Consider the following 14,041-nt stretch of genomic DNA (forward strand, 5'->3'; position numbering starts at 1 on the left):
TGAACTGATTGAAGCAAGAAGTGTGGCCGGGCTTGTCGACGAACCCATCTTGATTGCGACATTGTCCCGCGCCCCACAGGTTTGCTACCGCGTGTTGATGCAGGTGTGTGGACAGTACGGGCGCCCTGTCCTTGCCGTGAAGGTGCTGTTTGAAATGAAGAAAGCCGGGATTCATCCGAATGCCATCACCTATGGTTACTACAACAAGGTGTGAGGGGAAGGCTGGTCAGAACTGCACAGTAAAAATATATTTTTAAAATAAATCTTTTATCAGCATTTTTACATTTGAAAGATTCCCTCGTATTAAAAAGTGTAGAGGCGCATACGTAGAACAAATACAACCAAGATAGGATATAAAATACGTGGTTCTGTCAACGAAGATCAACATAAATGCTCACAGTTTCGTCGGTGATTCAATGAAATAAATAGTTCTTGGTGAACAATCGAGGTTCATCATGGGACCTCCTTTGCCAGTACCAAATATACTAATAGGGTTTTTCCCCTTTTTTCTGGCAACAAAAACTGACACCTTTTGCAAGGAATCATGCTTACATTAACCACAATACTTGCAGTCAAATGCAAACAAAAACAATACTCTGATAATTTATGCATTGTCTTTGAAACTGATTGGTCCACACCAGACAGCTTTCTTTAGAGCCTAGTCTCATATGGCGTCATCTGGTCGAACACCATATGAGACTAGGCTCTAAAGAAAGCTCTCTCTGGTGTGGACCAATCAGTTTCAAAGACAATGCATAAATTATCAGAGTATTGTTTTTTGTTTGCATTTGACTGCAAGTATTGTGGTTAATGTAAGCATGATTCCTTGCAAAAGGTGTCAGTTTTTGTTGCCAGAAAAAAGGGGAAAAACCCTATTAGTAAATCGAGGTTCAGCTGTGCAAGAGAAAATGTAGAGGAACATGATGTGAGTGTTTGGGAAACGATGCTCTCTGTTGATGTGAATTGGAATAGAGGAGTATGGCGTTATTTGGAAAGCTAGTTTGACCATACCACGGAAAGCAAACACATTTTTCACACACACTTTTTCAATAAATGGGTAATGTTTGAGCAGCCCTGCAGCAGGTCCCCAGGGAGTCGAGAAGTATCGACCTGGCAAACATGTAGCAGCATTTCTCGACTGGTGTCGTGTGAATGGTCATGAGGAGAATTCTGCTCGACACTATTTTACTTTACCATTTATGCATGAGTGTCACTTGCAATGTCAGAATTCAGCAGACATTGCAACATTATGGTTTTTACGCAATCGACTTCTGCCAAGATTTATTCGAGGTCAAAAAACGAACTTATCGTGTTCTTTGCCATATAGGAATAATGATAAAACGTTTCCAGTTTGAACACGAAAATCTCCTTTTCCTAAGTGATCAGAACTGTCTTTGCCAAGAATGTTTGCACTGCCAGTGGGGAATACCACGGACGAGTATCTGCTGTGAAGGGACTGAACAATAATAATGGTCCCTTAAATTCTCAATGTTGGGAGTATAAGTTCAACGTTGATCTTAGAAGCAGAGGTGACCTCTCAGTGGAATGTCAAACATTACGTTATTTTATGCTTTAATAATGTTCACTGTTTAGTTTTGTTCGGAAGCCAAATGATTTTTTTATTTGGTAAAACTGAAGCATTGTTGCTGAATTCAAATACGTAGGTTTTTTTTTCATACTGTCAGCCACATGTTTACCATTGCTGCCCTCTAGTGGAGCCTTAGATGAATTTTTTTTAAAGCTCCTTTCACAATCGCAACGGATTTTCGGTGCATCACGATAATTTCTACGCACACGAAATGTGCTTTTGGCAGAGGTGGGACAAAGTCATTGTTATGCAAGTCCAAGTCGAGTCGCAAGTCATCAAATTCATGACTCGAGTCTGACTCGAGTCCAAGTTACATGACTCGAGTCCACATCTCATAGGTGGGACAAAGTCATTGTTATGCAAGTCCAAGTCGAGTCGCAAGTCATCAAATTCATGACTCGAGTCTGACTCGAGTCCAAGTCACATGACTCGAGTCCACACCTCTGGCTTTTGGCAATGTTTATGGTATCGGTAGTAGTCGAAACAGTGTGGGTTAGGTGGTGTACATATGTGGAAGGTTAGAGCAGATGAAACATGCAGTAGTTTTGCGTGGAGATTAATGCGCACGGAATTTTCGTAGTATTTGATCTCACTCTATCATCTTCAAAAAAATGTAGCGCTTGCTCTGGGAAACGGTGCACCTTAGCTGTTTTGTAAGAAACCATTTGAAAAGCCTGGTAAAAAATTGGTATAAGAAATGCATTAAATAGGTAATAGGCGACATCTCTCTCAAAAACATCACATTTGAAAATAACTGGGCACTGAAAAAATTGTGTTTTTAAAAGCATGTCGCTACTTACGATGGTGTCAATGTAGCGCCGTAAAGATTGCCCTACATTTTTTTGTATAGTGCAGTGGAAGGGAAGGCATGGTCATGTACGTGCGGTTTGCTGCCTTGAGAGGTTACGAAACCAATTTCTATTCCTTGGCCCATGTTCCGGGTCACCTGCCGGCATGGAAGGCACGATACAGACAGATTGAGTGCTCAGGTCCCACATCACGAGGTGCCTCAATTGCTTGGTCCTCGTGACTTTTCATTTGTGGGTATTTGAGGACAACTGAGTGTTACCCACCCCTCTTCCCCTTTCATAAACATAGATTGACAGGGCAGGACAATGACTTTTTTAATAGTTATTTTTACCGAGGCAATGTGCGGGCCCGTTACATCACGTTGCGACGCACGTACACACCCATCAATCTAAACCAAACCAGACAGGGTCCCACCGAGAGGGGATAGGGTCGCTTTTTTAAGTAAGGGGTGAAGGCATGACAAGGGGAGAGAAGGATATAACTGAAACACACCTGACATAAAGGAAAGAAAAACATAAAAGGTGACCTAAATGAGCATGATAATTGTTTTTTTACCCTTTCATCTGGCAACAAAACTGACACCTTTTTTTACAAGGAGTCATGTTTGCATTGACCACAATACCTGCAATGCAAACAAAAAAACACAACTCTAATAATGTATGCACTATCCTTGAAATTGATTGGTCCACACCCGAGACAGTTTTCTTAGAGCCTAGTCTCACATGGTGTTGGACCAGATGACGCCAAAAGGCGCACAACTCAAAGACAACGCACCATCAGAGTATGAGAGCTCGGGGTAAGCATTTACACCATTGGAACCTCCTTTGCCAGTAGCAAAATATGATCATATTTTTTTTACCATTTTGTCTGGCAGCAAAACTGACACCTTTTTTACAAGGAGTCATGTTTGCATTGACCACAATACCTGCGGTCGGAATGCAAACCAAAAAAACACAACTCTGATAATGTATGCACTGTCCTTGAAATTGATTGGTCCACACCCGAGACAGCTTTTCATAGAGCCTGCTAAATGAGCATTTTCTCTTTCCACCCCTCCGAATCTATCTCATGTCTAATCTGCAGTGGTTATGGCCCTTAGCATCAGTCCCCGTCTCCCGACCCTTTATCTTGCTAACTTATTTCAGGTGTTGCATAAGGGGGGGGCCATCTGACCTCAAATTCCTCCCTTTTTTCCCTTGAGCTTATGGCTCAGGTGTTCGATATCATTATATGCCATAAGCACGCTGTACCGTTGTTTCCTGGTGGGTGGTTCGTGGTTAGGACTACGCTTTTTTAATTAGACCAAAGGTTGGCGCGGCATGTATAGTATTGGTAAAATGTGCCGTCTTTCAGAATCAGAATATTTATACTGCGGGGAACCAATGAGCTCTGAAGCTATTTTTTCACAGATGTCCAAATATGTACGCGTAGCTTCAATAATGTGGTGCAAAGTCACTGAGCTTTGCAGGGATATTCAGCTGTGCAAGACCATTCCGTTTCTAAACCGTGGGGGCAATCGCGCGCGTTCACATGTTGGCCGGGATCATAATGGGCTCGGTGGCGAAGCTGCAGATTCAATTTCTCCGTGCGAGGTCGAATACTTACGGTTGGGCGGCGGGGGGGGGGACATGGTGGGAACCTCGCCGCATTGTGTTCCTGCTGCGCTCGTAAGTGCACTGCATTAGGCTTCTCCTCTTGGGTCAGTGTTCCTGAGTATACGTGAATGACAAGGTCAGCTCTTTGCAGGTGTAATTGAACGATTTGCCTCTGTGCTCGAAGCATGCCCCCACAAACCTTTCAACATCTTCATTTACGATTTGCCTCCCGTGCATTTATCATCGATTTGCGCATGCAAATGACGTTTGTCCCGTATCGCAAACCTGTGACTTTTCTAGCCAGAACAATTACTTCTTTAGCATTGAGGACTATTGCTGCATGTGACAACTTCAGCCAAGCACAGGTAAGACAGTGTCCAGTGCTGTTCACGTGCACAATGCCAGAGCCGGGTATACGCTTAGTTCAGAGCTGGCCGTCTTTCTTGGAGTGGCTCTGGGTTGGAGCCTCAATCTCTTGACGCCACCACGAGAAGATTAAAATTAAAGTGTGCTCACGGAACTCCCTACTTGCTGGGGTGACTCCACGTAGGGTATTCGTGTCCAAACACTTTGCATAGTTACTGAGTTGCTCTGTTGCATAGCACTGGGTGTCTGCATGGGCACAATCAGCCAACACTTGACTGCTAGACGCTCTGCGGGGCATCCATACTGCCCTGGGGGTGAGGAGTGAAGGCTGATGGATGTGCAGAACCAACTGCTCGTGAGCAGCACGTCCACGCAAATACCCGTCTTTGATCACTCGCGGTGTCAGTGGGTGCAACTCTACAGCTCCTGCTGTGGCCAGGGGCTGCGCAAGATAGGGGACCACAGCTGGGTCTTGCGACAGCTCGCTGTGTGACTGGGGAAGGAAGAAACTCCACTGTATGTAATTTACGCGGCGGTGCGGTGTCTCCGAGCATGCCAGCGGGATTATAAAGGCTTGAATTCTCTGGATAACGAAGCTGCTCTTGAACTATAAAACATGACAATGCAATTATATATTATTTCGGTCACTCATACTTAATACAGTCACTCGTAGTTTCACTTACCTTATTTCACTTGCTGAATAAGTACGTTTCTGTTACAGTTACCTAACTGTTCCAGTTCCAGTTAGGTAACTGTTCCACTTACCTGACCCAGTCCGACTGAAACTAAATATGAACGGTGCTGTTATATGCTGCAGAAACATGGGCAGTAAGGAACAAAAAAGAGAGTGGTTAAAAGGGCATTAAATACGAATCTTAATGTTAGGAAGAAGTTGGAGCCTTAGCAGGGGTTACCAGTCGATCAATATTTAATGTATGTGCCAATATCGCCCTCAATGAAGTAGGCATCAATGCACATTACAGCAGAACAGGATTGGTACACGGGGGGGGCATACAGCAACAGGGATGAGAAAAAAGAAACTCCTCCGTAGCTAACCGACTGAGCAAAATAAAGTGCAACCGTGCACAAAAATAAATGAAATTAATAATAAGTAAAGGCATTTTAGAAAGGTAAGGAGGAGGCTCATTAACACGGGGACTATTTAACGTGATTGACTTGAGTAATGAGGATATGTAAACGTTGCCTACAACTGTGCTGAATTTCAAGCTTCATGAGAAATAATGCAACTGCATGGTAAAGGTAGCAAGAGCATCGATTCTTAGATTTCAATTGAAATGTAAGAGTAAGAAATAAAAATCGCAATTTTACAGCCCTTTCTCAATCCAGTTCTGAACGAACGCCTCCCAACACCATATCGGTCATGGGGGTGTTTTGACCATACTTGACCGCGCTGTTCAGTGCCGGTTGGTAAAGGGAGCCATGGCCAGGTCTGGTTAAGATACCATTGCATTGGTGTCAGTCACGGCCGGGAATCGAACTCACGTTTTTTAAAATGCTTTTTTTTTAAATATTTGACAAGAGGCCGGTAAAAGGCGAGAACCATAACAAGAGATGGGGGTGGGGTGGGGGGGCTGGTACAGAAATTTCACGGATCAAAGTCCGAACTCGGTGCTCGTGGGTTCTGGGAAGGGGAGAAGATTGGGTTCACTGCCCCACTCACATAGGGACTGCGAGCGGGAACGTAGTTTATTTTTTTTTACATGAGGAAGGGAAGGCAAGGGAAGAGGAACAAAATTAAAGGGTAAAAAGGGGGCGGTGGAGTTTGGGGGGAGGGCGAACTCAAGTCTCTTAATTAATTGTGAAGTGCGAAAACTACTGCGACGCCGCTCCCACAGCAGCTTAAAACTACCCCGCTATTTATTTCCCCTTTTGCTAGGCCCTGTAGCGTCGAACTTGGGCTGTTGTTCGCATTTATTTTGTTCCCCCCCCCCCCACTTCTTTCGGTGACTGACGCTTTGTATCGTGCTCGCGTTGCATTGTAATAAAACCTATGAAAATAATACTTATCCCACTTGATTTGAAGCTTTCGTGACTGCAGGAATTACTCTTTGGTTCTTTCGGTAAAGTGACCAAAGAGTATTACTTATCCCGCTATCAATATCGATTGTTTGGGAAAAGATGCTTTGGGTTCCCGAGTCGTGTTGTTGACCGTGGCCTACACTTGCAGGCCTTGTTGGAGAGCACGTGGCCAGGCGGCAACCGCGGAGGGTACTGCCTCTGGGTCCGCCTCCGCAACGTTGTGCGCGCCGTCGCGTGCTTCCGCCAGGGCATCAAGCACCCTCGCCGACGGTCCTTCTCCAGCGTCTGTGGTGAGCGCCTTCCCCATGTAGAGCCGAGCGCCGTCACTGGCCTGATCATTGGAAGATGTTTTCATTTGGTAGGCAGCTGTAACACAGATGTTGGTCATTATACTTTTTTTACCATGTATTACTTGTTGAGAACCTTTTGGGGAATGTCTCTTTTTACAATGCACAATAATATCCTCTGTTTAGGACACTACATTTGTGTCAAGATTATACGAGGTAGAAATAAAGGCATGCAATTGCTTGCTCACGCCGATGATGGTAGAAGGGCCTCCATGAGAGTGATCTCTTAGACAACTCCTCTCGAGCTTATTTGGACCCCAGGATGACAAAAGATTCTGATTCTAGATTACTCTCCCAGGATAACCTACATGACTGCTCGTCTTGAAAGGTTTCAGTTTAATTTATTAGGTATAACCCTGTGAGCCATGGGGCTCTAGACTCGGGTGCAACCGCAACAAAATTAAAAACATGAACAAGAAACATGTTAAAGTGACTACGCGCAACAGAAAAAATCCTGGAAAAAACAGCAAAGTCTTGCAGAAAAAACACCGCATTTCAACGCTGTGTGCACAAATCCCAGTGGGATGCAAGTCAAACACTTTATCTCACGACGAAGAACCTGCCGATCGACTAGCAGTGGTGTAGCGATTTACACTTCTGCGTGTAAAGGTGGGAGGACGTAAAAAAACGTGATCTTTATTCAATCTGCCATGCCAGGAGATTAAATAGAAGCTCACTCTCGGTTATCCGTGGGCAGATTATCTGGGTTGCAGATTTCACCAGGCATGCGAGAGAAAACAATCTACACGCACGATTCAATTATTAGTTGCACCTTACTAATAATCCTGTGCCGATATAATCAAGGGTTGCCTGTTTAGTCAGTGCTATAATTTGTAGCTCATTAGCAGAGACTCGAGTGGACAGGCAATTTTTGGACGTTAATTGAGCATGCAACAGCTACTAAGAGCAGCCATGTGATCTGCCACGGGCATTTTTAACGGCAGGCAAGTTTTATAATATCAACTTTGAGAAACAATGACGTATTAGGTTTTATTCACAGCTGCTGCATCGGAAAACGTCAGACTCTTGGGGGTTCATTGGTCGATGGGTAGTTGAGACAGGGTAATGGCGACAGTTCAGTGTTGTGACGAGAACCTGTTGGGGCTGAGGAAGAAGGAGGGGAGTTACCGGCTGCTGCAGGAAACCTTGGTTAGCGTGACCCTTAAATCCCTAGCTTCATGTGATACATTCCAAACTCACATTGCAGGGACAAAGTCTAGTTAATTTTAATGAATGTGTTGCGTTGTCACAATCGGCAAATACAGCAGAAGGGAGGTAGAATGATCCCCGGTTTCAGGAGAGAAAGAAGGGCATTTACGTCACGTAGCAGAGCAGTTCCAGCAGAATGACTGTGCCAGGAACTAGATTGTACTGGCTCGTGGAGACCAGATTGCACTGGGTCACGGAGATGGGTTTGTTAGAATCAGAAGCAGAATATTTCTTCTGGAGTTATCCGATGAGCTATAAAGTTATTTTTCACAGGTGTCCAGTAGTTTGGAGAGAAGATGACTCTTCCTATGACATTGAAAATAACTATTAAAAGCATGCTCTTAGTAACCATAGCTCACACCGCACACAGACTTGGGTAATAAACTTCGTACTGGTGTGACAGTCTCACAGGCCTCACGTATACCACCTCTCACATGCAATACATTTTTTATACAATGGAATGTTGAAGGTACGAAACCTAATAAAGGGGATGCAGTTGGGACACTGAAGGATAACAGATTTAACTAATTGATGAAGTCACAAATTATGTCATGGCCCTTTTCCTGCCTTCCACCCTCCCTGTTGTCACCATTTAGTGTAAACAGCATAATTTTTCTAATGAGTCTGATGACTAGCATGCTGTGTGCTGATGGACCCATTTGGCTGAAATACATTTCCATGTGGTAAGCCACTTCATTGAGCTATCATTTGTGGCCAAGCCGCTTCTTAAAAAAAGCTGTGTAGCTCAGTCGGCCTTGCCTGGTGAAATAAAAAATAGTTTCAGTAATAGTTTTAGTTTCAATATGCAGCCATTGCCATTCTAGTGGTAGTGTAGTGGGTTCTAATCAGGCGCACACCAAGACTGGGAGGCAACACGTTTATTCACTAACACAACCAACACTATTCAACGTTCCAAGGTTAACTATGTACATTCCGAGCGACTATGTACATTACAGGTTAACTACGTAAGGTGGTGGCCACCGTTTCGAACCACCTAACCACTTGAACAGATTCTCTCTATGGTTGAACTAGAACTGCCAACACGCCGTCGTGTCTTTGCGTACTGAAGAGCGAAGATTGGAGAAGACGACTTCTTCCCGGGTTGAACAGCCACGCTCCCTCTCGGGACTCGGCTTATAATTCCTGTGGCGTAACCGAGCTCTGCCTCTGGTCACGCCCCCATCTCGATCCTTCGCGAAGACTCTGGGTCCACATCACGTGGCCCGCTCGCCCCCTTCTGGGGGCCCCCGTGCCCCCTAGTCCGGTCACGTGCTCTCGCGGGTTCACCCAGAGTGTCATGTCCTGACCTGACCTCCGTGACATCCGGAATCTGCCCCCTAGGGAGCCCTTGTGTATAGTACACCCACTGTAGCCATTGAACGACCCATTTATGTCATTACAGTAGGATTGAGCCAGGATTGAGCATGGTTACATTTGGTATAAATAACCTCCATGACCCTGCACGGTGTAAGGAGGCCCTCATTAAGTAATGGATTGACAAAAAAGGGCTGTTTGTGTACATTTCTCATTGCAATTGACCCCACGATCCCCGTTTGTGGATTTCAAGACGAAGCCGGGCAGGACAACAGCAGCCACGGCAGTACGGAGAGTTCTGGTGACATCCCTCCGTCTGGACAACTGCCGGCCAACTCGAAGGAGAGGCCCATCACATATGTCGGTGACATCGCTGGTAAGAGCCACCTCTGGCGCTGTGTTTAAATGCTGTTGATGTAGTACAACAGCAGTGTCAGAAACACGATGGATATTTGGAGAGAGACTGCGAAATGAAATTCAATAACCAAGAGGTGCCTTATCGGTGTAGTCAAAGAATTTCCATCCTCAAAAAGGAATATGGTGATACTCATCTCTCTGTTAAAGGGCCTGAGCCATTTGGGAAAATTCCACATTTTTCTGGTAGGAGCCAGTTGTAATATGGGATGAACAATGTTCATAGACTGGTTAGTCCATTGCATTCAGTCGATTACAAAAAGTTTTAACGTAACGTTAGATAATTAAATGCATAATAAAAATATAGGTATGTTTTAGGTTGTTCTGCAGAATTCTCATTAATGTTGAGCATATTTGTAACTCGCATTTTTTCTTACATTGTAGAAGTTGCAGAGCTGTCAACACATGTCGGCCATGTGGCAGAAGATTCTGTGTTTGTAGAGCCCACAGTTCCGGGCACGGACGGACACAAACACCTTGGCAATGGAGTGAAACGAGATCAAAAACCCAGCTCCACCAAGAACCGGACAGAAAGCCTCAAACTCAGCCGCTCTTATTCTGACATTGAGGACAAGCGAGCGGGAAGCACTCATCGTGAAAATATTCACCCTTCCCATGACAAAGGACTCGGCGGCAGCGGAGAAAATTGGCGCGGAAGTTCAGAAACTGTGGACAGTTCCGATGCGGAGTTTTCCCGGCGTGAGAACACGAGACACAAGCGGACGAGTTCAATGCCCCGGCCCGTCCTGCGGACGAGCGTCTCCGTGGGCTGTGACCCCCTCTCGCTGCTTGCGGCCGAACAGGAGGACAGGTCCGTCGATGGGCGCTCACGGCTGCCTAAGGCCATGCGGAGGCTCACGGAGGACCTGCACGACCTTCAGCTGTCGGCTGGGAAAAGCGGCAGTGACGGCAAGGCGTCGGCACACTCTCGCGCTCGCCGCGGCCTCTTTCGGCGGCTCAGCATGCCGTACCTCTCCCACCAGACCCCGAGCTCCCCGGAAACGCAGGCGGCGGTGGCTCGCTCGCGCACACTGCACACGCTGCCTCCCAGCATGGAAGGGTCGCGAGGACGTCTGCAGTCTGTGCCCTGCTCGGCGACGGGCAGCGCCGGAGCGAGCTCCCTGCCCGGCACGCCGCAGTGGGGCACAGCGCGCTTGGACGCCCTCAAACAGGCGGCCAGTGGGATGGCCGGAGTGGCCAGCAAGCTGTACAATAGGATCGGGACCCTGGGCACACCGACCAAGGACGACGGAAAGGCAAGTTCTTCGTAAATGCGTGTCCAATGGCGCCTTGATGCAGTGCCGACAGTCCTGGGTGTTTGAATACGGGCAGACACCTGTGGTTTAAGCTGGGTTCTCAACTATAGTGAGTTCATGGTCGCAGGTTGGTCATTGATGATGACATGCATAAAAAACACATGAGATTAGAAGAAGACAAATCCCACTTCATTTGGCTAAATTCCAGCTTTGGAAAATGATAAATATTGGTTGGGTTGCCATGCGATGAACATTTTTGTTTGTTGTGAGATATGTAGGAATATGTGCCCCCTAATGTGGATTTTTAAAAATCACTTTAAGTGATCTCAGAAAAATTTCTGCTTATGTGGGGAAACACATGAAGTTCATGGATACTCGAACTCAGGACGTGATGTTAATAGCCCAATTGGGATAATTATCGGGTTAATAATTATTTAAAAAGTAGCTTCATGCTTGCATTGTCATCACAGTTTTCATTATTCATCGTTAACGTTATTAATTTGTGAATTAATTCTTGAAGAAAGTTTGTCCACATATTTCACCGGATCACTTACTTAAGCAAGCTTGGCATGTGTTTAAAACAAAGTAAAATCTCGTAAATAAATGATCAGGAAGGAATTCCCCAGATGTGTCTCTGACAACAGCAGAAATGTAAATATATTCTCATAATTTTTTTTTTACATTATCAAACGCACAGAATGTGCCTTTGGTAATGTTCAAATATTTGAGGAACAGCACACCAATTTAACGTTAGGAGCAGCCCACCTGTGTGAGAATATCGGGATAACTGAAGACATCTGCTTGATGATGTTGAACTCACTAGCTGGCAGACTAGGCTGTTCCTTGTTTTATTGAGGCGATACGTGGGCCCATTATATCGCGTTGTGACGCGCGTACCCAACGTATACACCAACACGATCTAAACCAGTAATACAAGGTCAGGGTATAGACAGATGGGGAATGGGACCTGCTGCCCCAAACCAGGTGGAGTCCCACTGTGAGGGCTAAAGGTCGTCTTCTTTTAAGTAAGGGGGAGGGGATGACCCAGGGGAGAGAGGAATATAACCACAACACGCTTGACATGAAGAAAAGAAAACACACGAGGCGACCTGAACACACATGTTTTCCTTCCACCTCTCCGAGTCTGGCTCCTGTTTAATCTGCAGGGGTTATAGCCCCGACTCTCCATCTGCTAACTTATTTCAGATGCTGTTTAAGGTGGGAGGACCATCTGGCCTCGAATTCCTCCTCATTTCCCTTAAAATGATGGCTCAGGTGCTCCATACCAAAGACTACGTTGTTCTTTAGTGCCTTTGCGGTAGCCTTGCGCTTTAAGACTTGCGCGAATACCACACGTACTAATTATATCCTTTGAACTCATGGACCGCCAGCACCTGTTTGATCATGAAATTGGATGTCACAAATGGAAATCTAAATTTGTGTTTAGCATACCATATATTCCTCGCAAAAAATCTTAGAACAGTGTTTGATCTATGTTTCAGTGGAATTTTCTAACCCTCCTTTGTGCAGGTTAAACATTCAAATGGAAATCTGTGTAGGGGAGCCCATTTTTATAATAAATGGCCAATTCTCGTAACATCACCTTTGCTTTACTTTAAATAGTTTATAAAATAATTTGCCATTTTATATTTTTCTTTCGAATAATATGTTCCATCGGTTACGTGCACAAAATTCTCTATAGGGAGCTGCTAACACAAGTCAGAAAGTGATGAAAGTGTCCATTATTTCATTTCAGCTACGCCACGGTGCATTGCGTTTATGAGAATAGGGTTTCCCCTTTTGTCTGGCAACAAAACGGGTGTTAAGATGTTAAAACACCCAACTGAAACCTTTTACAAGGAATCATGCCTGCATTAACCACAATACTTGTGGTCAGAATGCAAACAAAAAACATACTCTGGTAATATATGCATTGTCTTTGAAACTGATTGGTCCACACCAGAGATAGCTTTCTTTTGAGCCAAGTCTCAAAACGGTGTTAGACCAGAGGACACCTTTTGGTTTCAAAGACAATGCATATATTATCAGAGTATGTTGGCGTCCTCTGGTCTAACACCGTTATGAGACTAGGCTCAAAAGAAAGCTGTCTCTGGTGTGGACCAATCAATTTCAAAGACAATGCATATATTATCAGAGTACGTTTTTTGTTTGCAATCTGACTACAAGTATTGTGGATAATGCAGACATGATTCCTTGTTAAAGGTTTCAGTTTTGTTTTACTATCTTAACACGTGTTTTGTTGCCAGAGAAAAGGGGAAAACCTATTCTCATATTTTGGTGCTGGCAAAGGAGGTCCCATGATGTTGCATTCATGTTTTGTACAGTGTTCCCTTGCCCCTGCAGTGAGAGGTTACTGTGGGGGTCTCTTATTTTATTAGCCAGCAATTGTTACCCATCCACTTTATGCCCGAAGCTAAAATATTCATGTATTAATGGAAAAACATGCAATCATCAGCAGTGGCAAATATGAGGATCGCGATCCATGGGTGGATCGCAAGAGATGTTTCGTACATTTCAGGACAAATCGGAACAAACACCAACATAAGCATACAACAATTTTCGTTGCGGCTGATGGGCAAATAACAATTCCCTGCTAATAATTAATACATTAAAAATAATAACCGCTACCATTAGATAGAAGGGTAAAAAAACTATTATCATATTTTTTACTGGCAAATGAGGTTCCAATGGTGTAAATGCTTACCCCGAGCTCTCATACTCTGAAGGTGCATTGTCTTTGAGTTGTGCGCCTTTTGGCGTCATCTGGTCCAACACCATGTGAGACTAGGCTCTAAGGAAAGCTGTCACGGGTGTGGACCAATCAACTTCAAGGACAGTGCATACATTATCAGAGTTGTGTTTTTTGTTTGCATTATGGTTGCAGGTATTGTGGTCTATGCAAACATGACTCCTTGTAAAAAAGGTGTCAGTTTTGTTGCCAGATAGAAGGGTAAAAAAAACAATTATCATATTTTTTACTGGCAAATGAGGTTCCAATGACGTATGACTGTGTTTCACCACTTACACTGTGAACACATATGACTGTGTTTCACCACTTGTGTGCAGGAGGCAGACACTGTG

The 14,041-nt window shown here is 44.7% G+C and overlaps 1 protein-coding gene across 2 annotated transcripts in view; it reads left to right on the forward strand.

Moving 5' to 3' along the window:
• LOC144738979 (C-myc promoter-binding protein-like) overlaps positions 1-14,041 on the forward strand; it is a 134,256-nt gene that overhangs the window by 88,921 nt on the left and 31,294 nt on the right. For both annotated transcript variants that reach the window (XM_078621984.1, XM_078621991.1), the window contains exons 16-19: positions 80-208; positions 6,548-6,689; positions 9,523-9,645; positions 10,068-10,943. In XM_078621984.1, the coding sequence (XP_078478110.1) occupies positions 80-208; positions 6,548-6,689; positions 9,523-9,645; positions 10,068-10,943 (1,270 nt within the window). The remainder of the gene's footprint in view (positions 1-79; positions 209-6,547; positions 6,690-9,522; positions 9,646-10,067; positions 10,944-14,041) is intronic.

The sequence above is a fragment of the Lampetra planeri genome, chromosome 3, assembly GCF_965212315.1.
Source record: "Lampetra planeri chromosome 3, kcLamPlan1.2.h2, whole genome shotgun sequence".
Taxonomy (NCBI): Eukaryota; Metazoa; Chordata; class Hyperoartia; order Petromyzontiformes; family Petromyzontidae; genus Lampetra; species Lampetra planeri.